At 35.4% G+C, this 27,681-nt stretch overlaps 2 protein-coding genes across 15 annotated transcripts in view; one reads left to right on the forward strand and one right to left on the reverse strand.

Annotated features, from left to right (window-relative positions):
* Positions 1-863: 863 nt before the first annotated feature.
* Positions 864-12,010, forward strand: lyve1a (lymphatic vessel endothelial hyaluronic receptor 1a). Its single transcript, NM_001309475.1, has 6 exons — positions 864-988; positions 3,635-3,797; positions 3,875-4,014; positions 6,311-6,535; positions 8,396-8,474; positions 11,484-12,010. The coding sequence occupies exons 1-6, from the start codon at positions 886-888 to the stop codon at positions 11,758-11,760; spliced, it is 987 nt and encodes a 328-aa protein (NP_001296404.1). The 5' UTR covers positions 864-885; the 3' UTR covers positions 11,761-12,010.
* A 2,418-nt stretch (positions 12,011-14,428) lies between these two features.
* Positions 14,429-27,681, reverse strand: part of ampd3a (adenosine monophosphate deaminase 3a) — a 32,853-nt gene continuing 19,600 nt past the window's right edge. For 8 of the 14 annotated variants that reach the window (XM_073907527.1, XM_009303597.5, XM_073907525.1 and 5 more), the window contains 5 exons: positions 23,582-23,745; positions 22,371-22,491; positions 19,778-19,951; positions 18,201-18,311; positions 16,891-18,121 (listed from right to left, as the gene is read on the reverse strand). In XM_073907527.1, coding sequence (XP_073763628.1) covers positions 17,951-18,121; positions 18,201-18,311; positions 19,778-19,951; positions 22,371-22,491; positions 23,582-23,745 — 741 coding nt within the window. In that variant the 3' untranslated portion in view covers positions 16,891-17,950. Of the gene's footprint in view, positions 15,374-16,890; positions 18,122-18,200; positions 18,312-19,777; positions 19,952-22,370; positions 22,492-22,863; positions 23,746-27,681 lie in introns of those variants that run through there. The other 6 variants (XM_073907522.1, XM_073907528.1, XM_073907524.1 and 3 more) reach the window with 3 other exon arrangements.

A 27,681-nucleotide genomic window follows, 5' to 3' on the forward strand; every position in this document is an offset into this window, starting at 1 on the left:
ATCCAATCCAATGTTGCTTTGAAAAACTGGCTCAAAAAGTAAGCTGGATTACCTGATCACAGATCGCAAAAACAGAATTAATAAATCTGGATCAATTTAATCCAGATTAAACCTTTTGAAAAACCGGGCCCTGGTGTTATGGATCAAGTAGGACTTTAATAATTGTCACAAGTTTGACTTTTTTCACTATTGCTTAATATCTCTTTAGTATCTTACTCTGTATCTAATTTTATTTATTTAATTTATTATTATTATTATTATTATTATTATTATTTTATTAATTTAATTTAATTTAATTTAATTTAATTAATTTTTTTATTTTATTTTATTTTATTAATTTCATTTCATTTAATTTATTTTCTTTAATATTTCTTTTAATTTATTATTTTTTTTACATTTTTGATTCATTTGATTTATATATTTAAGTTATTTTTTATTATTAATTTAATTAAAAAAATTTTTTGTAATTTTATTTTTATTTATTTTTATTTTTTTATTTTATTGCCTCCCAAAGTCCTCGGTTACCAGGAAAACCATGTAAGAAAGCTGATTAGTCCAGAGCATGTTCCCCTGGTGTTATGGATTTCCTGCACAGGTTATGGATCTGCACTGTATTCTCTATGACACAAAGCATGGAAATGTTTGTGTGTGTTGGCGTGCGTCAGCAGGTCTTCATCCACACACACTTTCTCCTTGGTCTCCTGAAGAGTGGCGTCCTCATCAGAGATGCCAGCGCACCTCCTGTTTCCTTTTGGTCATGACACTTTGTACGGGTCATTTATGCAATAACCGCCCCTCTACGCAATGGGACGACCCCCTGGGGAGTTTAGCCTCCCTATAACCTCTCCGTTTGACACTCGGAGGAACACTTGACTCAGAAACACCATGACACGAGTCTGCATGGGGATGATGATGATGATGATTAAGATGGTGCTTTTCAGTGGCCTGTTCATGTCTGGTCTGGCGTTTGACATGCAGCTTGTAAAAGGTAAGATCTGCCTCGAGCATTTATTTATCGACTGTGTCTTTTATTAGATTTATAGATGGAGTGTTTTGATTATATGCAATGATTTTAGTAATGTGACTTATAAATGTTGATTATATATGCACCCTGGACCACAAAATCACTCATGGGGTCTTTTTTTAATAATAAGCTTTCCATTATAAGTTGTTAGGACATGGAAATACTTGACTACTGAAAAATCTGCAATGTGAGGGTTAAAAAAACTAATTATATAGAAAATGATTCACAATTAGTCTAAACCAAACGCTTAGCAATGCACATTACTTATCTAAAATTATGATCTTTACTTAATATTATTGTGATTTTTGGCATAAATTTTGGCAATTTTATTCATACTATGTATTTTTGTATATGTAAAATGTTAAAACGTAGCCAATTTTTAGTTTTCAATACAATCGGTTTCCAACATTCTTCCAAATATCTCCTTTTTGTTAATAAATAACAATATTTTTGGATTTTGTTTGCAGTATTTTCCCCTTACTATGAATATTAATGACTTCATAAACGTCAACATTCTTCAAAATATCTTCCTTTGAACACTGCACCCTAAATAAACCAATATCCCTTCCCCACTATGAATATTAATGTTTACCAGTTTCCAACATTCTTCAAAATATCTTCCTTTGTGTTTTGGGTGAACTATGCCCTTAATGTACTACTATTGAAAAATCTGCAATGTGAGGGTTAAAAAAACTAATTATATAGAAAATGATTTTAATTAGTCTTAACCAAGTGCTTAGCAATGCACATTACTAATCTAAAATTATGATCTTTACTTAATGATCTTTACTTAAATAAAATCTATATATTTTTATTCATACTATGTATTTTTGTTTATGTAAAATGTTAAACGTAGCCAATTTTTAATTGTCATTACTATCGGTTTCCAACATTCTTCCAAATATCTCCTTTTGGTTAATAAATAACAATATTTTTGGATTTTGTTTGCAGTATTTTCCCCTTACTATGAATATTAATGACTTCATAAACGTCAACATTCTTCAAAATATCTTCCTTTGTGTTTTAAATGAGCTGTCCCTTTAATTTTTGTTACACAAAATCACAATTTTTCTTGTATGTTTTTCTCTGAGGAACGCTGCACCCAACGTAAGCCATAAATTTCCATAGTATCCCTTCCCCACTATGAATATAAATGGTTACCAGTTTCCAACATTCTTCAAAATATCTTCTTTTCTATTTTGGGTGAACTAAGGCTTTCATTTTTGTTTCACTAAATAGCAATATTTTGTCTGTTTTCTTCTGATGAGCACTACACCCTAAACAAGCCATTGACTTCTAGTATTTTCCCCCTTTTATGAATATAAATGGTTACCAGCTTCCAACATTCCTCAAAATATCTTCTTTTCTATTATGGGTGAACTATGGCTTTAATTTTTGTTACATAACATCACAATTTTTTGTCTGTTTTCTTCTGATGAGCACTGCACCCTAAGTAAGCCATTAATTTCCAAAGTATCCCCTCCCCACTATGACTATGAATGGTTACCGGTTTTCAACATTCCTTAAGATATCTTCTTTTCTATTTTGGGTGAACTATGGCTTCAATTTATGCTACGCAAAATAACAATAGTTTTGTCTGTTTTCTTCTGATGAACACTGCACCCTAAATAAACCAATGATTTCCTAGTATCCCTTCCACATATGAAAAGTAATGGTTACCAGTTTCAAACATTCTTCAAAATATCTTCCTTTGTGTTTTAGGTGAACTATGCCCTTAATTTTAAATGACAAAAAAAACAAAAAATTATTTTGCCTGTTACTTCTGATGAGCACTGCAACAGTGCATCCTAAACAACCAGTGAATAGTGCATCCTAAACAAGCCATGGACGTCCATTTGTCCCTATTATGACTATAAATGGTTACCGGCTTTCAACATTTTTCAAAATATCTTTTTATTTTTTTTAATTTTTTTTTTAAGTATTCATCAGAAGAAAAAAATGAAAAAAAATACCTTCAATACATTTTTTTGCATTTCTTCTTTTTCTGATGAACTCTGCACCCTAAACAGGCCATTGATTTCCATAGTATCCCTCCTATTTTAATATAAATGGTCATCACTTCCAAACATTCTTTAAAATACCTTCTTTTCAGTTTTATTACACAAAATTAATTTGCTACACAACATAACAAAATATATTTTTTTGGCATTTTTTTAAATCTGATGAATGGCCTACTTATTTCCCCACACTATAACACATAAATGCATAAACTGCATCAATTTCATCATTCTTCAAAACATCTTCTTTCGTGTTTTGAGTGAACAACCCCGCCTTTCATTTTTTTACACAAAATAATTATATTTTTGTGTTTTTTCGTTGCACCCTAAACCATTTCCCCCCTAGTCTGAATATAAATGGTTACCAGTTTCCAACATTCTTCAAAACATCTTCTTTTTGTTACACAAAATAACAATATTTATGATTTTCTTTTCTTGAATAGTCTACATTAAATGACTCATTGACTTCCATGGTATTTCCCCCTACAATAAATAAATAAATCACTACATAAATTTCAACATTCTTCAAAATATCTTCTTGTGTGTGTTTTTGGAATAACTATAGTTTAGTCTGCTTTCTTCTGATGAACAGTGCACCCTAAACAAGCCATCTCCGGGGTATCAGAAGCTTCCATTGGGAATCAATATGCTTTAAACGCATCATCAGCCAGAGATCTTTGTGAGCATCTCGGATTGACGATTGCAAACAAAGCACAGCTAGCAGAGGCTCAGAAACACGGCCTGGAGACGTGCAGGTAAAACACTGCTCAATTCTGAAAAGTCTGATCTGTTTAATGCGAGGATTTTTCATATTCCTCTTTTCAAATGATAGGTTCGGGTGGATCGATGAGCAGATCGCTGTTGTTCCTCGAGTCAAGGTTAACCCCAACTGCGGCAATGGCAAGACTGGGGTTGTGGTGTGGCGTGCAGATCCCAGCAAACAATTTGATGTCTTTTGCTTCAATGTAACCGGTAAACAATTTTAGTTCATTATGAATCATTTTAGAGACTGTCACATACACTGTAAAAAAATGTAATGACAAAAAGTCTAGAGAACAAACATTTTTATGCTGCTTTAATTGTTTTAAGTTAATCAGGTTTCAACTAAATTAAGTTATACAGTGTCTAACTTAATATTTTAGTCAGTTTGATTGATGTAAATTCAGATGACAAAAAACAAAAGTTTATTTTTATTCAACTAAAAAATCAGCAGATATGTATCTCATGAATAAATGTAATCATATTTTGCATAAAACACACCCTTATCATCTCCATATAAGGGCATTCCTGCACCGTCCAGTGATGGTTTTCATGTAAACACAGCAGATTTGATTTAATTATTAGTGTTTATATGGGTTTTTCCAATATAATCTTGCATCATTTACATTTTACGTTTACATTTAGACATTTAGCAGTCATTTTATTCATTCATTCATTCATTTCCATCTTTTGCTTGTTCATTAATTTCGTTTGCCCGTTTATTCAATTTGTTCGTTCATTCATTCCTTCGTTTGTTTATTCATTTCGTTCTTTTCGTTTATTTGTTCTTTGATTCATTCTATCGTTAGTTTGTTTATTCATTCGTTCATTCAATCCTTTCATTTGATCAATCATTCGTTCATACATTTCATTCGTTCATTCATTCGTTTCATTCTTTCATTTGTTCGTTCGTTCATTCATTCCGTTCATTTCTTCATTATTTCATTCGTTAGTTTGTTTATTTATTAATTTGTTCATTCAATTCGTTCATTCAATCATTTAGTTAATTTGTTCATTTTGTTCGTTTATTCATTCATTTCGTTCTCTCATTGGTTTGGTCATTAATTTCGTTCGTTCATTTATTCGTACTTTCATTCGTTCGTTAGTTTATTTATTCGTTCATTCATTCATTCTGTTCATTTCTTCATTCATTCATTTTCTTGTCATCATAGCGGAATGAAACGCCAACGTATCCAGAGGATGTCGTAACCCATGTCTCTGGGAAACATCCACGCACACTCATTCACACACACACAATACAGACAATTTAGCACACCCAATTCACCTGTACCTTATGTCTGAATTCATTCATTTATTAATTCGTTCATTCATTAATTCATTTCGTGAATTAATTCATTTTCAACGAGCACCCAGAGGAAACCCACCAAACGCACTCGAGGCTCGAACCAGCGACCTTCTTGCTGTGAGGCGACAGCACTACCTACTGCGCCACTGCGTCGCCATGTCTTTATTCATTATTTCGTTCATTCATTTTGTTCGTCTATTCATTCATTTTTTTCATCCATTCACACCTGGCAACCCTGACTGGCCTCGGTGTTGCCCGTGTCACTTGGTTGCTTGGGTGGGTGTGACCAGACCTTTTTAATTCTCCAAGTATAAGCAATTATTTAGCTAATATTTAAAAAATATAAGAATATTTTTATTCATTAATTTATTTTCTTTTCGGCCTAGTCCCTTTATGAATCCCTTTATTATTACAAAATAATGTAAACTTGACTCACTACTTCCACTTTAATTATCCCATTGCAAACAATATGTGATTTAAAATTACTTTTTTTTTTTTTTTTTTTTTTTACAAAATCTAACATGATTGCACAGCAAATCCTTATAAATAATGATAAATATAAGTATTGAATATAAATAATAAAGTAATAAATGACAAATTAAAGTAATAAATTCAAGCCTAATAAATATATCTATATAGAATCTGACCTGTGGCAATATATGCAAATTACATGCAGTATACAGTATATGAGATACATGTTTTAGCATATCATAAATTTCCTACATCTATGGATTTCACATATCGTAATATATCATAATGTTTTCACATATCATATTTCACATATAATAAACAAATATATGAGATATATATTTCAAAATATTGCCCTTTACATATATTTTTTCAACCACTGGAGTTACAAATATGTACATGTATGTTGAAATATGTATTTAAAGCTATAATTGTGTATACAGTATATGTTCGTTCATATATGGGCTCTTTCTGATACACATTTCTTTCTACGTAAGTGTGTGTGTTATTTGGCACCAAATCAGTACAAAGTGTTAGTGTGCCAAGGAAATCGGAAACTGTGGATGTGACATCATCACAGATTGGTTTCCTATGAGGGTCATGGATGTGGTAAAGCGGAAGAAAGTCAGAGAGATGAATTGGCAAACGCCTCATCAAGTTGAACATAATGTGCGTCTCATTGCCTGTTATGTAACAAGCCTGATTTATTTTTTATCTTTTTTTTTTTTTTTGTAGATTTTGAGACACAGGCTTCCATAAAGGTGCACCAAATGACAACCGGAAAGCCGATGACGACACGTTCATCTGTGGCTCCTACTGCTGGAGTTCATCTGAGGGGAAGCCCATTATCTAAACTCCCTTCCCATTGGTCCAGTGTTCCTCGTTCAGCGTCTGCAGGTCCCTCTGTGGTCCACAGGGCTGATGCCAAACATCTTGCCCTGAGCAGTGGCTCCACTGAAGGTACATCATAGGGCTCTGTCATACATCTCTCTTTTTTGCTACTTTCCTAGCACAGATATCATTTTCACGTCCTGCGGCACATTGTTTAAATAAATAGCAAATTTCATTTGTTCGTTCATTTATTTTATTCATTCATTTTGTTTGTTCGTTTGTTCATTCGATCGTTCATTCATTATTTTGTTTGTCCATTTTGTTCTTTCATTCATTCATTCATTCATTCATTCATTCATTCATTCATTCATTCATTCCTCCATTCATTCATTCATTCATTCATTCGTTCATACATTTCCTTTGTTTGTTCATTGGTTAATTCATTTTGTTTGCCCATTCATTCCATTTGTTCATTCGTTCATTCATTCCTTTGTTTGTTTATTCATTTCGTTCTTTCATTCATTCATTCATTCATTCATTCATTAGTTTGTTTATTCATTTGTTCATTCAATTCTTTCATTCAATCATTCATTTGTTCATTCCGTTCACTCTTTTATTTGTTCATTCATTTCATTCATTCATTTATTCATTTCGTTCTTTTAATTCGTTCGCACATTAATTTGTTAATTCATTCTGTTCATTTCTTCATTAATTTATTTGTTAGTGTTATTAATTAATTCATTCAATTCTTTCATTCATTCATTTATTAATTTCGTTCATTTATTCGTTCAGTCGTTTGTTCTTTCAATCCTTTTATTCGATCATTCATTTGTTCATTTGTTTGTTTGCTCATTCATTTCATTCGTTCATTCATTTATTCCTTCGTTCATTTATTTCTTTATTCATTTATTAATTAGTTCATTCATTTAGGTTGTTTATTCATTTATTCATTTTGTTCATTTATTTCGTTTATTCATTTTGTTCATCTATTCATTCATTTTGTTCATTCATTTTGTTTGTCCATTCATTCATTTTGTTCGTTCGTTCATTCATTCATTCGTTGGTTTTTTATTTGTTCGGTCATTCATTCATTCATTCATTCATTCATTCATTCATTCATTCATTCACCACACCTTGTTTAAAGCACCACCTCAGGTTTGGCATACATACATGGACATATGGTGAACGATGGACAGGAAGAGGACAGAGGGAAATAAATAAATATATAAATTAATTAATAAATATATTTTTCTAAAACATGATTACTGACATATTAGATAGGATATATGTGGTATGTGTTGGGTATATGGCATTATAATCATTACTGCAATTACCTTAATTATAATTGATATCACTGTTGTCGCTGTTTTTTTCCACTTCCAAAGTCCAAAGTCTGGCATGTAAATAGTTAATTAACCATGGGAATAGATGACAATCTGATCTGTTTTTTTTTTTTTGCCCAAAACATACCGATAACTCATTTAGAGAATAAGGATAACCACTTTTAGATCATGAGCTGAGTGCTACAATGGTTTTTCCCCTTCTTAAAATAGCAAAATTGGATTTAGATAGGACTATGCACTTTATGCCATGTTCTTAGATGGTTTAAATTAAACCTTTAATAGGACTGTTCACCCAAAACTGAAAAATTCTTCACTTCTCCCAAACCTGTTTGAGTTTTATTCTTCTATCGCACTCACAAGAAGGTATTTTGACTAATGCTAAAAAGCTGTCATCCATTGACTTCCATAGTATTTGTTTTTCTTACTATGGAAGTCAATGGTCACAGGTTTTCAGCATTATTCAAACTACTTTCTTTTGTGTTTAACGGAAGAATAAAGAACTCATAAAGGTTTGGAACCACTTAAGGGTGAGTAAACAGTGAGTAAATGTTTATTTTTGGGTGATATACCCCTTTAACATGAAGCATTATTTAGTTTAAGCTAAATACACACTTGTGTTTACTGTGTTTCTCTTTCTGGTTTGCAGCTGTTCCTGCCGCTTTACTGATCACCGTCACCTTTGCAGTCATGATTGCTGTGTTTCTGGCACTTTATTATGTCAGAACGTAAGTTATTTTTTGGTGATTTAATACAGTACACAAAACCTTTAATCAAAGTTATCCTAAAAAAGAACAGATTTTCTTAAAGCGAAGTTTATTTATAAACTGATTTCAAAAGGATCACATGCTTATGATTGCTTGCAGCCGGTCCTTAATTATTCAATTTATGATTCACCAATCAGACGATTCCTAAGCCACTCTAAATACCCTGTTTCATATAAGAGCCATCTTCATTTTGAAGAATCCCCCCCTCCACCCCCTCCTTTCCTAGATGGGTGGCACGGTGGCCCAGTGGTTAGCGTTGTTGCCTCACAGCAAGAACATCACTGGTTCTAGTCCTTACCAAGCCAGCTGCCGTTTCTATGTGGAGTTTACACGTTCTCCTGTGCTCACATGGGTTTCCCCTGGGTTCCCCGGTTTACTCCCACCATCTAAAAACAAGCAACTTAAGTTAATTGACTAATCCAAATCAGCACCATAGATTTATTAGCTCCCCTGATTTATTAGCCACCCCTGTTTATTTTTCCCCAATTCCTGTTTAATGGAGAGAAGATTTTTTCATCACATTTCTAAACATAATAGTTTTAATAACTCATCTCTAATAACTGATTTATTTTATCTTTGCCATGATGACAGTAAATAATATTTTACTAGATATTTTTCAAGACACTTCTATACAGCTTAAAGTGACATTTAAAGGCTTAACTAGGCTCATTAGGTTAACTAGGCAAGTTAGGGTAATTAGGCAAGTTATTAAAATTAAATAAAATTAGCTTAAAAGGGCTAATAATTTTGACCTTAAAATGGCTTTAAAAAAATGTAAAACTGCTTTTATTCCAGTCGAAATAAAACAAATTAGACTTTCTCCAGAAGAAAAAATATTATCAGACATACTGTGAAAATTTCCTCTCTCTGTTAAACATCATTTGGGAAATATTTAAGAAAAAATTTAAAAGGGGGGCTAATAATTCTGACTTTAACTGTATAAGTAGTTGGTGAACATTGTTAGTTCAATATATATATATATATATATATATATATATATATATATATATATATATATATACAAATTTAATAAGCCAATATAATATAATTCACTAAAGTAATCGGTAAGACTTTATTCCAACCCGGGCTCATTGTGGAAACGTAGCCCCGCGGACGTTTCTGTGGACCGCGATTTACGTCCCGGGAGGTACGTATTCGAGCGTTTTTTTGTTTTCGCGGATCCGTGAGAGGCCGCTGTGCGCGCTTTTTCGCGTCTCGGGCGCGCGCCTCTCGGGAGAGCGCGGCGTTCACGCCCGCGCCGTTCTCGCGCGAATAGCCGCCGGATCGAGAAAAAAAAAAAAAAAAAAGCAAAAGCCCTCATCTTCGATTTCGACCGCGTTCTCGCCCTCATTTTCCGGATTCCGTTTTTTTGTCTTACCTGATTTCCGGAACCCGATCCCGGTCGTCGTCCACCGCAGCCGACTCCAGCTCGTCCTCCTCCTCCTCCAGGGCCTCCGCTGATGCAACGCTGTGAGCTAGGCGGACAAACTGATTGCGTCGGGAAAGCCCTCCACTCGGAGGCGAGCCGTCGGCCGGCAAGCGCGAAGAGGAGGGGCGGAGCGGCGCCACACCGCCCGCAGCGTTCGCTCGAAAAAAACCAAACGCGGCCTTTACGTACCTCCTGCCACATAAATCGCGGTCTCCAGAAACGTCCGCGGGGCTACATTTCCACAATGATCTTGGGTTGCTTTATTCAGGGTGTCTGTGGGGTCTTAAAAAGTATTAAAGTAACATAAATCAGTTATGAGAAAATTAAGGCCCGTAAAAGGTATTAAAAAGTCTTAATCACATTTTTACGAGGTCTGAAATTGTGTTCAAGCGTTGTCCAAAGTGTCTGACTCCAAAAAAAACATAAATATATTTACTTTCCTTTTAATATTAACGGCGTGTTCGATCCACGCAATTGGTTTGGGCCGGGCGCGTCTGGCCAAGCTCCTTCATCTGCATGATGACTTGTAATTTGCGACAAACACGGGTAGGTGATGTGTCGCTTTCCACATGTAGTGAAACCATAGAGCGAAACAGACAGCAAAATGGGAAAACTTAAGTTTGCAAACTCCTGGTTGGAGAATTATGAGTTTAAACAGTGGCTGAATTACAAGTTTCAACAGTGGTTGAACTAGGTATTGCACTCCTGGATCAAAACAAACCCAAGCGCAGGTTGCCAAATTGAGAACCAACAGAAGCAAATGATTTAAACCGCGTTCAGAATAAAAGCAATGGCACCCAAAAGAAAAATATTCTCCATATTACAGTTTTTTTATTATTATTATTATTGTTTTGCCACAAGTTTCAGAACCCTGATGTCAATTTTTAAAACTCCAGACACAAAACTCTAAACACTCATTACTTTCAACACAGGCTCTCTAGTGTTCAAAACTCTGCATGCTGTGTTTATTTCCTTAAGGAAGCTTGTCGCTTAAAACAACCGCGTAATTTATTCTTTCAAGCTTTGTTTCTGAGTTCTGTTGCATGGTTGTGCTCCATTAATTTATTTAACTACAAATGTTTATTAACAACTGTTTATGAAGTTAAAGGTTTGATACTGATTAGAACTTGAAGTGGCGACGAGGGCTTAGAATATTCTGAGAAGGTCTTTAAAAAGTCTTAAGAAGTATTGAAACTACCTTTAGGATTCCTGCATATACCCTGTTATGTTGATGGTCCCTATTGCACATTTAATTGACTAAAAGTTGCAACTAAAAGCCAATTGCTTCTCATTTGAGACTGTCTGCTTAATATCTGCTGATACAGCTCCTTAAACAAATTTAACAAGAAACTTTGCAAGTACATGTCAACTTACCCTAACCCTAACCTTACAGTCCTACCTATAATCTAATGAGAATTAGTTGGCATGTAGATCCAATGTAACTTTAATTCAACAAAATGCATAAAGAGAACATCAAAATAGAAGGATACCAAAAAAATTATTAAATAAAATAATAATCAAATATTATATTTTATTTTCAGGAAAAGACCCTGCAAGGCCCAGTGTGATGTAGAGCAGCAGAAGGAGTACATCGAGACTGAGGTTTGGGAACACCATACTAAAGAAGACCTGCAGAAAACACAAGAGGAACAGGTGGAGGACAAAAACCAGGAGGAGCAGATGGAGGAAAAGAACCAGGAAGAGCTGGATGAGAATCACCAGGAGGAGCAGATGGAGGAGAGACGCCAAGAAGAGCACATGAAGAAAAACCAGGAGGAGCAGGTGGAGGAAAACGACAGTAGCTCTGCAGAACAATGATATCCCTGCCTGTGTGTGTGTGTGTGTGTGTGTGTGTGTGTGTGTGTGTGTGTGTGTGTGTGTGTGTATGTGTGTGTGTGTGTGTGTGTTTATCAGGCTTCATTGAGTGCGTCTCTTACAGAGGTGTAGTTATGTAATGTACAGTAGGTAATGACACAAATGTGTTTATTTATATAGGGAAGCTTGCTGAACTGTGCTGTTTTTGAAAACTATTTTTCTTCATTAAATAATTTCTGAACTTTGCTTAAAATGTTGGAAATTTAACTGAAAAAAAAAATTAAGAAATTTTATACATGTGTACATGCGCACACACACACAAATGCATACATATGTATGACTGGAACTGCCCATATGCATTGAACAATCTTATTGCACACCTTCCAGCCAATCAAAATGAAGAATTGCATATACTGTAAATATGTTTGTATAAAGCTTTTCCCCAAATGCTTTCAACAGGCATTTTTTCAACAAATTTTAAAATAAAATAGTTTTAATAAGTAATTTCTTATTTTTAATTTCTTAATTTCGGTGAAGTTTTTTCCCTCTCTGCTGTCGCCTCTAGCTTGCATGGTTTGGGATTGGTAGAGCTACGCATCGATGAATTTGCTCTTCTGTGTTTGGACTCTCAGTATTGATTTTAGACCACACTGAACTGAGCTAAACTGAACTGAACTTAAACACTAAAAACTGAACTACTCTGTTCCAATTACTATGACCATTTATGTTAGGCTGCTTTGACACAATCTACATTGTAAAAGCGCTATACAAATAAAGCTGAATTGAATTGAATTATAATAATTTATTTGGTCCCGCTTTATATTAGGTGTCCTTAACTAATATGTACTTACACAGAAATTCATAATTAGTTACAATGTATTAATTGTGTAAATACATGTATTTACTGTGTACTTATGCTTGATTAAATACCTGTATGTAATGACATCTGTAATTAACTTCTGTAATTACATTTGTAAATACACTGTTGACCATCCCTTACACCTCAACACACCCTTAAACCTACCCACACCTGTCCATAACCCTACCCCTATCCCAACTCACGAGCACCACAAGTGTTCTCAAATACATTATGAACACAGTAAGTACATTGTATTTATTTTTTGATGCGAGTACATAGTAGTTAAGGACACAATATAAAGTGGGACCATTTATTTTGCCATGATGACAGCACAAAATATTTGACTTATTTTGCAAGATACTAATATCCAGTTTAAAGTTAAATTTAAAGGCCTTAACATATTATTGGAAATACTGTGAAAATTTTGTGTGTGTGCAAAAAAAACATAACATAACAGGTAATATGACATGGGATTTTATTTACTAAATATAGTATTTATTTACTATAACAATTCTTGGTAAAACTTTATAATAACTACACACTATAAATCATTTATTAAGCATTAGCAAATATTGAATTCATTATCTGTTAAGCGTTAACTCTACATTAATAAACGTTAGTAAGCAGTTTATAACTGCAGCTATAAATGCTCTATTCTTGACTTACAAACATATTTAAAATGTGCTTAATAATTGTATTTTCATACTTCGTTAATGATTTATTTTCAATAATAAATTAAATATTGCATTGTTTACAAACTAGTTGTATTTAAGAGTAGTTGAGGGTTTTTAGCAGGGGTCACCAATCTCGGTCCTGGAGGGCCGGTGTCCCTGCAGGGTTTAGCTCCAGCTTGCCTCAACACACCTGGCTGGATGTTTTAAGTATACCTAGTAAGACCTTGATTATCTTGTTCAGGTGTGTTTGATTAGGGTTGGAGCTAAAATCTGCAGGACACCGGCCCTCCAGGAACAAGTTTGGTGACCATTGGTTTTTAGTATCATTCAGAATGAGTTAGTAAATGATTAATAAACTATTGAAATCAACGTTTATATGTCTTACTATTCAGGCATATATGGTCACTATGTATGTTAATAAATGCTTTATTTACTTCACTTCATCTAGTTTTGTGACCTAATCTAAAGTGAGGAATATTTATGCTTTATAAACCCCTTATAAATGACAAATAAAGGCTCAGTTAAATTCCAAACAGGAAAAATGACATTATTCATTCCTATTCATTTAAAGATACACAAATGAAACTGTTCTTCAAATGAAAAATACATTTTTAAACCTTATCTAAAAAAAAATCACTGTAGAGTTTAAACATTGCATCTTATTATATTGTTAAATTATTATATTGTTGTTGTTGTTTTATCCAGTTTTTATGTCGTATTTTGACAGTCCAGTTATTTGGCATTGTTTAAACTTTACAGTAAGTTTACTTTTCAGAAAAGATTGCAAAGATTATTGTTTTTTGATACCGAGCCTTCAATAGTCATTTATAAGGGGTTTATAAAGCATAAATAGTCCTCACTTTAGATTAGAAAAACTGCATGAAGTTGAATCAATAAAGCATTTATTAACATATAACTATTAACTATTAGTATATGCCTGAATAATAAGATATATAAATGTTTACATTTACATTTAGTCATTTAGCAGACGCTTTTATCCAAAGCGACTTACAAATGAGGACAAGGAAGCAATTTACACAACTATAAGAGCAACAATGAATAAGTGCTGAAGGCAAATTTCAGGTCTGTAAAGTCTGAGAAGGAAAGTATTAGTAATTTTTTTATTTTTTTATTTTTTGGGTACAGTTAGTGGTATATCCAGAGAGGCAATTGCAGATTAGGAAGTGAAGTGGAGGCTAAATAGTTGAGTTTTTAGTTGTTTCTTGAAAACAGCGAGTGACTCTGCCGTTCTGATGCAGTTAGGGAGTTCATTCCACCAACTGGGTAGATTGAGCGTGAGCGTTTGCGAAAGTGATTTCTCCACTCTGAAATGTTGATTTCAATAGTTTATTAATCATTCGGAATGATCCTAAAAACCCTCAACTACTCTTAAATACAACTGGTTTGAAATAATGCGATACTTAATTTAATAATGAAAAATAAATCATTAACAAATTAGGAAAATACAATTATTAAACACATTATATAGGTGCTTATAAGTCAAAAATACAGCATTTGTAGCTGCATTTATAAACTGCTTACTAACGTTTATTAATGTAGAGTTAATGCTTAACAGATAATGAATTCACTAGATGCTAATGCTAAGTAAATTATTCATCGTGTGTAGTTTTTAAAAAGTGTTACCCAATTCTCAACACTTTCTCATTTATAAAACTCTTTTCTACACATGAATCAAAAAGAATCACATTTTTAGCAATCAGTATTTGTAAAATTTGTATCTGGCTAACTTATTCAAGGAATACATACACTGGCTTCGGAAAACACACTGATAAAAAAAAATACACATATCACACATTAAAAATAATAGTTTAAAAGCAATATTCTTCCATGTTACAAGCCTTACATATGCACATTTTCATACATATATTTTGTTTGTTATGTTTGTTAGTTACACTTTTAGAAATAAAGGTAGAAGGCTGTCACTGCCTCCTGAAAATAACTGCTTAAACCAGACTAAGCTGATTGGCTGGTATTAGTTGGTTGCCTGGCCTGGTTTTAGATGGGTTTGAGCCATTTCCAGGCTGGTTCCAGCCATTTCCAGCCTGGTCTTAGCTAGTCAGACCTATAAAAAACAAGAATCGTCTTCAAGGCATTGTTAATTTCTGCGAAAAAAAAAATTTCAGAGTGACCTTGTGAGGTCTTGCATCCTATTACGAACAGCAGGTGTTGGGGATGGCACATTAAATACACTCCTTAAACAAATATTTTGAGTGGATGCCCCTTTGGCGACATCTAAGGATAATAAGATCTAAATCATTATGTTTACTTTTGTGCCTGAAGCCATTCAGTTACGTAATAAATGTAGTTAATCGATGGATTATTATTTATTATTATTCAAATGATCATTGTTATTGAATTATTTTTTTTTTTTTTGTTTGTGTACTTGATGTTAAGTGTGTGTGTTTAGTGTGTTAAGTGTGTCATTCTTATTATATTTGAAGCACCACCATGTCAGAATGAATTGCCCCAAGGGGATTACTAAAGCTTTAAACTTAAACTCAGAACTTAAACTTAAACTCAGAACTCAGACTAATACACAACGTAACGTAAGACGCACAACTAACGCAGCACTCTGCGCTGGACTTAAGACCTGCTTTTAGCTGGTCAATTGTGCAGTTTATTTTTAGTTCCTCAAAACAGCAACTCACCAACAATGCACCTTAACAAACCTTCTTTAAAGACCAGAACACACATGAGCCCACAAAGCCGCACCAATGGATTTACTATTTAAACAATGTGATGCAAAACGGGAACATTAGAGTTGAACTGATCTGAAAATAGCAACAAATGGCGACCAATAAGGTCTTGTGCACTATTGTGCTGGTTGTAGCTATATAGCGCCCTTAGACCGGGAGATGACCAGCTAAAACCAGCCTAGCCAGGCTTGGAACCCAGCCAAAACCAACTATGTCCAGCTTAAATCGGGCTGGTCACGCTGGTTTCAGCTGGACATTTCCCAGCCTAACCAGTTAAACCCTTCTAAAACCAGGCTGGTCGACCAGCTTAAATAAGCCTAGTTGGCTGGTGTTAGCTGGTTGACCAGACTAGACATAGCTGGGGGGTTTTTTCAACAGGGTGGGGCGGTACCTACTCAAAAGGTGCACTTTTGAACTTGACAGCTGCACATTAGTACCTTTAGGCAGGGTGCGAATTACAGGGAGGTTTGGGGGATTGACCCCCCTAATTAACGCTTGATCACTCCTGAAGGACATCAAAACAAAATGTATGGGGCATCAGCCTTTCAATAGTAAGGAATAGCTTTCTCTGATCTTTGGTCTTTATATGAAACATTAATAATTAAAAATGTATAATACAGTATACATCTGACCACCCTCTATAATGGTTCATACCATTGTAAATGCAAAATCGCCCCATTCAGTGCTAAGAAAATGATTATGTATGATTGAAAAGTCTGAAACTGGCATTTCTAGATCCCCGGTAGACATCTTCCAGTAAGTATTTACAAAACACATTTCTTTTAAAATAGGTGTTTATATCTGCATGTAGCCTTAAAAAAAGACATAATTTGTATAGTTTGATCAACAATGACCAATAAAAGAGTCACTAAATATCCATCAAAACACTGAAAACGTGTACATTTTATTAATAAATGAGATGTATTTCAAATACATTCATAAATTTGATTGACTGAAGCATTTATTAACAAACTACTACCGAAAAAAGTTGACACCCCCGATCGTCAGAATTATTCAAACACTGCCTTTAGGAAACACTTTTGTAACTTTAAAGTACTGAGGTAGCGTTAGGGGTTTGTTATTTATTTTTATTTTTTTAGGTAGGCCTATTAAAAGGACCTGTTAGGAACAAAAGAGTAACTTTTGAAAAGTGACCGATTCTAGCTTTATTTCTAAGAGTGTACTTCGTATGTTTATCTCTCGCAATGATGGAATGTTCCAGACGTTTCTCTCTTATAAAAGCATCTTCTCTGTGTTTTGATGTTATAGTTGAGAATCTCCACAGGGGGGAGATATTTCCCGCCTAATCTAATGTCAAAAACCTTCTGAAACGCCCATTTCAAATCACTGCATACAAACAGCGATGTTGATAGCAAACAGCTTAAACATTTCATAAACCATACTAGTTTTTGTTTATGCTACTGATGCTAATCTTTTAGGTTTTTAATACTAATATTAGACGGGTTTTGTTCATTTGATATCATTCATGATAATGACTTGTTTTATAACTAGTACTTTTTTATTAATTTTTACTAGCATTTGTTATTAACGCTACTGTGGCCATTCAGCAGGGGTGCCGCTATGGGCTGTATATAGTGTAATTTATTATATATTATTAATATTTAATAAATTATATGTTATTATTAAATGGCTTTTTTAATACTTTAAAAAAATATTTCCCTAATGATGATTAACAACATTTGTCAAGACATTTTTAAACTATAGTTCTGTATAGATATTAAAATAACTTATTTCCAATAACTAAATTATTTTGTCTGCGCCATTAGGGGGAATTATACATCTGAGAAGCAGGGAAAGACTAGATACAGTAAATAAACAACATTGCATTTGGGTCCCTAGTGCTTCCATTCCTACAGTATATAAAAATACCAATCATGCATATATGGGCACAAAGAGCTTAGTAGAGACAATACTATGAACAACTACAATAACCCAACCACCTCTGACTTGACAGCATCCACGAGGAAGCTGAGTTCGTTACACAGGGTCTCGTGTCTGTAGGCCATGCGGATCTGGGCCACGTTTGTCCGCCGGATGTCATTCCCTTCAGGTCCATCTTTCAGGTAACTGACCCCAAGGAAGTGCTTTTTCTCCTGAACAAAATGCCAAAGATGCTTTAGTGTCTTCAGTGTTGGGTGAATATGAACATGATGGTATGAATTGAAGCACTACCTCATGGGAAAGGCCGCTCTGCAAGACGCTGTTTCTAGCGATTTCACAGACGTCACACGTGCTTAACTTCCAGAGCTGTGCTGCAATGGCGTACTCCTCCATTAAAGCCTCCTGTATAGGACATAGGCATGGGCTGGTTTAAGATCCTGACGGTATGGTAATAAAAAATACTGTTTCACGGTATAGTGATTACTGCTCTAACATATATCCTTTTTAAATGTCTGGTTACTCTGTACTCTGACCTGTCCACCAATTTACCTTTACATGCATACACACACACACACACGCACACACACGCACATACCAGTACCTGACTATATTGTTGTTTTTGTTTTGTTTTTGTTTTGTTGCTTTGTATTTGTTATTAGTTGATTTTTTCTTGTATTTGTATTATCTTTGCATATTCTAATAAAATAAAAAAAAAAAAAAAAAAAAAAAAATATATATATATATATATATATATATATATAAATGTCTGGGTAAAAAAAAAAAAACTTTTTCCCCTTTGAACACAAAATATTTTATTTTAAGAAACATTTAAAGTATTTTGTAACAGTAATCATATCTGTCCCTACCAACCCTCCCGGTTTTCCCAGGATTTTCCCGTATTTTACAGTTCTATCCCAATGTCATCCTGTAAAGGTATTTTCCTGTATTTCTTCTGTATTTTTTTATCTTTCTGTGAAGAGATTCTCCCTATATGCAACCCATACTGCTGAACCGCCGCCTCTTGCTCTTAAATGTGAATCTAGTCTGTGCTTTCATTTTATTTATGCATGAAAACACTTTGAAATAATACATGACTATCAGCTGATGCGCTCCATAGTGATAAATAGACGCTGTTTCCCAAGTGGAAAAAAAAAAGTTAAAAAGTTTCCCGCTTTTTAAAAATTGCAAAAATTTGCCAAATCAAAGTTAAAAATTGCTAAATGTGTTGCTAGGTGCTTTTTAAAAAAATAAATAAAATTGCTAAGTTGGCAACACTGGTGGTCACTGGGTTTTGGGTGCGTGTTTGAACATATACACATTATCATAATAATAACAATGATAATTCATGCATTCATTAATTTTCTTTTCGGCTTAGTCCTTTTATTAATCTGGGATTGCCACAGCGGAATTAACCGCCATTATTATTATTATTATTATAATTATAATTATTATTATTATGCTAATAATGGCTATTTTTCTTTTTGTTTGGGGGAGTATTCCATATTTTCACATCCCAAAGTTGACAGGTATGAGTAAACATGTCAGGCTAAATAACTGAAATAAATCATTGACTTCTGCTCTCTTCGTTAGTTTCAAAAACACTGATTTCTTTACAACTTAAAAAGGCATCCTTGGCTATTTTTCTTTTCTGTGGACACAAAGTAAGCCACTGCACTGGTTCAGGTCTAGAGCATGCTAGGATGTTTGTGCATAAGTTGTTTGTTTTTCAGATGTTTCCTGACCAGTGGTTTTTAATCTGCATGGTCCTGGATAAATACAATAGTCTTTGACAAGACGTTAAAAAAGTTCATATACCAAAGAAATCAGTATAACAGAAAATGTTTGCATGTTTGTACAGTTAGTCTGACCTTAGTGTAATGAAACTGCATGGGGTCATCAGTAGAGAGCGAGACACACAGGCCTTTATGCAGGAACTCTCGCAGTGGGTTCTTGGAGTATTCCAGAAACAGACTGTTGTTACTCAGAGGAGACATGGCAATGGGCACTTGGGCAAGATAATACAGATACTGCAGCACAGGACTCTGCAAAACAGATAACCGCACATACAGTATGCATAATGTTTGAGAACTTCCACCTGTCAATCAACAAGATCAAATTCAGGCTTGGAACTACTAGTCTCCATTTGCATATTTTGGTACAGTGAGAGAGGCTTGATTAATGAACACATTAAAGGGTTAGTTCTAGGGCTACACGATTCTGGCAAAAATGTGAATCACGCTTTTTTTTTTTTTTTGCTTAAGATCAAGATCACAATTTTCTCATGATTCTGTAAACGTAAAATAAAGGTTAATGTCACACAACCGAGATCGCTGGTTCTCACACGAACTTCAGGACTACACTTCCGCATTTCCCAGGACTACATTTTCATACATGCACTGCTCCCAGACACCCATGCTCACACATCTAGCTTGATTGCACTCACCAGCTGCACCTTGTCAGAGACTGATATCACATCACTTATAAGCCACTCATGAACCCATCCAGTTTGCCGAGTCTTGTTTGCATTTTGTGACATTACAACGCGTCTCCCTGTCTTGTTTCTCCGTATTTGACCTTAGCCTAGTTTTCCTTGTTCTCCTGTTTAGCCGCCTGCCTTTTGACCTGTTGCCTGTTAATACGATTACGATTTTGGATTTGCCTGCATATACCTGTTCACACCTGATTTGACCATTGCTTGCCTGACAAATAATAAACCTTGCATACTGGATCCTACCTCCAGTTGTTTCTGTCACTCCACCCCCGTCGTTACAGTTAATATAAGTAGCCTATAATTATTGTTAATTCTCAAACATGGTAAAACAATAATAATAATATTAGGATTATGTGTAAGTCTACTGTTGCTTAAAATGCTACATTTTGTTTAGTCATTAGGGTGGACTTGAACAGACTTTCAATATGTCCTGTTTGTTAATTCACAGTAAAATGAGGACATCAGAATACAACTATTCATAATTATAAAGTTGATTTATTATGTTTAAAACATGTGCTTGTCATCTGTCATTGACAACATCATCAGACCATTTGTTTTCACTGGTAAAATAGAATTTTGTCATTATCAGATTCCTTCTTGCATTATATTCATCATTATATATAGGTTAGTGTTGTTATACTGACACAATAGACATTTATTTTCATGCACAACACTATGTATTACCTATGAAAGAAAAAACATATCAAATGCTTGTCGTAATCATAACTCTAAAATGCGATATGATCATTTAAAGGATGCGCACACAGGTTTCACGTTCATATCCGAGTGTAGCTCATGGCTGAAAAACACACATACATGCAAATCAAACCTCATGCACGGCTCAAATGAACGCTCTGTGCAACAAACTGAACGTTATTTACAACTTCATTACCTGTTAATCAAAGCCTATGCAGGTTGTGTTTACTAAAGTAGGCGTCATGCGTGCACGCGCACGTTCTCAGTAGTAAACAAACAGCTCGCGGTCAGTTCACGTGTGATTTCGCGGCCACGGATACATCATTACATGAAGACAGTAATAAACCATATAAATACAGTGTGGGGCGAAGCAGTGCCGCAGTAGGTAGTGCTGTTGGCGTTTCTGTGTGGAGTTTGCATGTTCTCCCTGCCTCTTGCTCAGGTTTCCCCTGTAGTCCAAAGACATGTGGTACAAGTGAATTGGGTAGGCTAAATTGTCCGTAGTGTATGAGTGTGTGTGTGGATGTTTCCCAGAGATGGGTTGCGGCTGGAAGGGCATGCGCTGCGTAAAAACTTGCTGGATAAGTTGGCGGTTCATTTCGCTGTGGCGACCTTGGATTAATAAAGGGACTAATCTGACAAGAAAATGAATGAATGAATGAATCAATTAATACAGTATGTGACACTTTTTAACGCCATTTGAAGGTGTCAATGTTGCTGTGACGACTTGGCGACTGCCTTGCATCTCCCCTGACCTTGAAAATATAATTGGCTCAATCAAAGATAAGCTGAATTAAAATCGTGTGTAGGGTCGAATCGAGATCATGATCTTTTTTTCGATTAATCGTGCAGTCCTAGTTGGTTCACCCAAATTCATTTGTTATTAATTACTCAACCTCATGCCGTTCCAATCCTGAGACCTTCATTCACCTTTGGAACAAAGATGAATATCTCAAATATATTCTCTGGACTTTGAATATCTTGGGACCATTGCTGGCTATAAAGGATGAAAGAACTCCTGGATTTCATCTAAAATTGCTTAATTTCTGTTCTGACAATTAACGATTAAGGTCTAAAGGGTTTGAAGCCACATGACGTGAGTAATTAATGAATGGATTTCATTGTTGGATTCTATGACCCTTTAAGACTTTATCAATAACACTTTTGAATTGATTTTCAGAATTTTGGATTCAAATTTGAATTACAATTGTACTTTTTTTCTTTTTAAATTTAGCTATTTTTGAAATGCCATTGATAACTATGACTGGATTAACCTTTTTCAGGTTTAAGCCGTGAGAGATGTTGTCTGCGGTGAGGAAAGCTGAAACCAGGTGTGTGATGGAACCGGCTTCTCCACAGTGCGGACGAAACTGAAAGGTACTAAGACCGCGTTCCCTGTGAAAACACACACACACACACACACACACACACACGTATAAGCCAAAAGTAAACAATCAATGGAAGATTATAGTCCACCTGCTGTTGAGATATGAGCCCCACTATTTTTACATAAGATGTGTACATTTTTAGTGTTGTTACCAACATACTGTTACACATTTGAACTCACACAAACTATTCAGTGGGTTGTTTCATGTGTGTAGTTACACCAGTATTACACAAGTAAATACTATGAACCGGTGTGTACATACACTGTAGTTACATACGACTTACACATCTAGTTACCATGTAAGTTTACAGATATAAGTGACAATATAAAGTCTTATTTGTTTTATTTTGGCTAGAATAAAAAACCTTTTTAAAAAAAAAAACTATTTTAAGGTCAATATTATTAGCCCCTTAGGCAATTTTTTTTTTTTTGATTGGCTACAGAACAAACCACTGTTATACAATAATTTACCTAATTTACCCAGTTAAGTCTGTCACTTTAAGCTGAATACTAGTATCTTGAAAAGTATCCAGTCAAATATTATTGGCTGTCATCATGACAAAGATAAAAGAAATGAGTTATTAGAAATGAGTTATTAAAACTATTATGTTTGGAAATGTGTTAAAAAAATATTTGTTCCGTTGAACAAAAAACAGGGAAACAGTGTATAAAGGGGGCTCATAATAATTCAGGAGGGCTAATAATTCTTTATAGGCCACAGGATATGACCTCACTGACCCAATCCACAGTCCATCCTTCATAAAGTGGAAAGATGATGTCAGTTTGTTGTACTGACAGTATTTCACAAGCTTTGACAGTATCCCAGCTGTAACCCAATATGTGTGTATTACTGATACAGCGGTATTTATAGATGTCCCAGTGCATGGTGAAACAGTCGCACATGCAACTGGAAACCTCTTCTTCCCGAATGCCTTCCAGTACTTATTTAAGGTTTATCAAAGCCCGAGGGTATAGCAGAAGATATTTATGGCAAGTAAGTGATCTCTGTTTACTTCCCTCTTAAGTGTACATATTGTGTTCCCTATTGTTATGGGATATGGTGGGATTTGGAAGCGATATATTGGAGCACATACATACTTTCTGAGGTTGTTGAGCACCATGATGTTGGCGTACATGTGGAAGAGGTAGTAGCTGTATGGCGGGTTGTCGTCAGTTGTCCACTGCTCAGGTTTAGGGCTCTTATAAGAGAACATGTGATCGCTGTGTTTGGATTCGTCGTCCACACTATCAAAGCCAGTCACCTGAGAAAATATGGGGCATCTAATGAGTATAGTGCGGTTTACTTAATAAATTGCAACCTATGATTTTGAATAGATCTCTAACATTGCAGACTGTAAATGAAAAGAGGTTTTTAAAGTAACTTCACTTTTTTTTTTTTTTTTAAAAAAAGGTATTTTTACATAATAATAATCAAAGAACTGTCGTACCATGGCTGCAGCAGGCACAATGATATTTAAACCAGGCTCATTCTGGAAACGTAGCCCCGTGGACATTTCTGGAGATCGCGAAATACGTCCTGGGAGGTACGTATTTGTGCAGTTTTTGTTTTTGTGCCCGCACTGTTCTTGCTCTTGTTCTTGTTCGAGCTACCGTATGTCCGACTGACCGACTGGCTGAATGACTGAAGGATTGACTCCTCCTCCTTCTTCCCTAAACCCAAGCGACGATTTATGAAAGCCATGTGGAAAAAGAAAAGCCCTTGTCCGTTTTTGACCGCGTTTTCAGATTTCACCGCATTCTCACCCCGTTACGAACTCGTTCGCTTTATTTTTTGGATTCTGTTTTTTGTCTTATCTGATTTCTGGAACCGCTCTTCTCGTCTTGAACACCCGGCTCCTCCTCCTCCGGGCCTCCACTCCGCTGTCATATCACGATAATAACCAAATGCGGTCATACGTACCTCCGGCCACGTAAATCGCAGTCTCTAGAAATGTCCGCGGGGCTACGTTTTCAGAATGAGCTTGGGTTGATGATATTATGCATCACTTTTAACTAGTTATCTCGCTGGGGACTACGTTCAGGTGCTGCGTAATATCATTGCGTCTGCTGCAGCCATGGTTTGGCAGCAAAGTTCCTTGATTATTATGCCAGAATGAGACGATAGTTCCTAGAAATATCAGGCTAGAAAAATACCTCTTCTCATTTTCTGTTGGTCTTAGTACACAATGTAACTACCAACCCAGGCTACTGGACGTTTTCTGGAGACCGCAAAATACGCTCCAGGAGGTATGTATTTTTGCAGTTTGTGTTTTTGCGTGAATCCACGAGAGGCCGCTGTGTGTGCTTTTTCATTTCTCAAATTTCTCTCACGAGTGCCGTTCGAGCCTGCGCTGTTCTCGCGTAAACCCACCAGAGGCCGCTTTCGACCAGCTGAATGACTGAATGATTGACTGGGCAATGGGGCTATCGACGGACCCACCCTCCTCCTTCCCTGAACCCATCTAATTTTACCGATTGACCCACCCACTTACTAACTCCCTCTAAACCAAACCAATGGTTAAGAAAATCTGTCCATATTAAAAGAAAAGCCCTCATCTGATTTTTATCACGTTTTCGGATTTTACCACTTTCTCACCCTGTTGTTCACTTGTTCGTTTTATTTTTTGGATTCTGTTTTTGTCTTACCTGATTTCTGGAACCGCTCTTCCCTGTATTCGAACCTGGTTATCGTCAACTCCTTCCCTGCGTCTTAAGTCCGCCGACGTATACGACGAGCTAACCAGACAAACTGGTTGCAGTGGGAAAGCCCTCCACACGGAGTTAAGCGGTCAGCCAGTAAGCGCCAAAAGGAACAGCGTCATACCACCCTGTAGCGTTCGCTTAAAAAAATGAAATGCAGCCATATTGTACGTAACTCCGGCTACGTAATTCGCAGTCTCCAGAAACGTCCACAGGACTACATTTTCAGAATGAGCCTGGGTTGGTAACTACAGAAATCATGTGAGATGCTAACGCTCTAATCTGATTCAATAATTTATGCTAAGCTAAGCTAAAAGTGCTATCGCTAGACCCAGATATTGGCTGAATGGATTAAAAAATGGTAAAACTCCAAAAAAAAATAGTGGAAAAGCACATTAAAAGTACATTAGAATGCATCCTGTTTATAATTTTCCTTAAAAAAGTATATACTATTATATATTTTATATTGATGTACAAAGGAATAAAATGCCAAATACCAAAGAAATCTTGTCACACATATTTAAACAAGAAGAATTAAACATTCTTTGAATAACTTGCTTTAACCAAATTGTCTGCAATAATTTAATCATTTAAAATATAATAAAATAGTATAATCACTTATTATTGCATATATTTTTTTCAAAGTATGTTCATTAGTTCAGTCTGTTATCCTGAATGTCAATTGAAAATTATTTTCACCCATTAATTTTGATGTTTTGTTTTCACAAAAGTTATTTGAAACAAGTAGACACTGTACTTGCATTTAATACGCTTTACTTTTATATGAACAACACTTTTGTCAATTGAGTTTGAGCCAGACACCAAAGCGGCTTTGTCCTTGATCAATATACATATTAAACATTCTACATGGACGAAAGTATGTAGACACAAGCCTCCACTGCGAAGATTTGCTCCTATTCAGACACAAGAGCATTAGTGAGGTCAGGCATTGGTCAGAGGTCAGGCACTGTCATTTTAATTAATCCTTAAATATGTTGAGTGGGGTTCAGAACTGGGGGTTTTTGCAGACCAGTCACATTTTTCATCCTGGAGCAAAACGGATCCTCTCTGAACTTTCTGACATGCCAAAAACACACAGTTCCCAACAATGTCAGTGCGTGCTTTTAGCATGAAACGGTTTGTTCAAAATAAAAGTTCTGTACTTGTTTACCCGCCCTAATGAAATTTAAAATCATGTAAAAGTTCTTTAATGTCATTTAATAGATTTCCCTTTATTGAAAGTATTTTTCCCAAATGGAGGAAATATCTGTGAAGAGATTAAGAAATAAATCCAGCAGCTCAATATGAATCAAAAAAACATGTTCGCTTTGTATAATGAGAACATACCATAATTCACATTATTTAGGTTGACTTTATGTTGATGGTCCCTTTAACACATTTGGATTATAAGTTACATTACAACTATTGATTCATTGCCTAGTGCCACCCTTGTAAGTTGACTTGTACTAACAAATTTATTACAGTAAAGAGAATTTCTGTTAACATTCATTCGTTCATTCATTTCTTTTCGGCTTAGTCCCTTTATTAATCGCCACAGCGGAATGAACCGGCAACTTAACCAGCACGTTTTTACGCAGCGGATGCCCTTCCAGCCGCAACCCATCACTGGGAAATCTACACACACTCATTTTCACTCATACACTACGGACAATTTAGCCTACCCAATTAACCTGTACCACATGTCTTTGGACTGTGGGGGAAACCGGAGTAGAGATGCTCCCTCCAGGTTTTAGCTCAAACCCGACCGCTCCCGCTTATATTCAGCATTTGTTGTCCTGCTGCCCTCCCGCCCCATTTTCTACCTGCCACGCCCGTTCCCGCTAACAAATGGGGAGAGAACAAAAGTTCTGTGCTAGACTTTAGACCAGCTTTTACTTGATCAATGGCGCAGTCTTTTTCTCAAAATACTGTAGCAACTCACCAACAATGCGCCTTAACACAGCTTCTTTTTAGACCGGCACATCCATGAGTCCACAAAATGGCGCAAATGAATTTGCTATATATACTACGTGGTGCAAAACATGAAAATTAGGGTTCCGCTGGTCTGAAAATAGCACCAAACGGAGCCAAACACATCTTGCGCCATATTGCACCATATTCTATCAGTGCCGCATGGGATTGGTTCGCAGGGACACTCAGCTTGTTAGTCAGGCTAAAAGTTAAATGTTACTAAATGTTTGTCACCTAGGTTACATATTTTGCTCCACAAGCAGCACATCAACCTGCTTTCTGTTAGCTTATTACAAGTGCATATATTAACGTTATGTGTTCTTGTTTTTAATTAATCTCACATTTTACATGTATAGTCCACAAATGGCAAATAATTCAACTTACACTTTTAAACACCATTAAACGTGAATAGCACTGACGTAAGCTACATTTTTAGGGTATAAGGTGGAATCATTTTCACAGTTACTCACTACTCAAGTACAACAGTTACTTTTACTCTACTTGTACTACATTTTTGGCAAGTAATG

The sequence above is a fragment of the Danio rerio genome, chromosome 7 (assembly GCF_049306965.1).
Source record: "Danio rerio strain Tuebingen ecotype United States chromosome 7, GRCz12tu, whole genome shotgun sequence".
Taxonomy (NCBI): domain Eukaryota; kingdom Metazoa; phylum Chordata; class Actinopteri; order Cypriniformes; family Danionidae; genus Danio; species Danio rerio.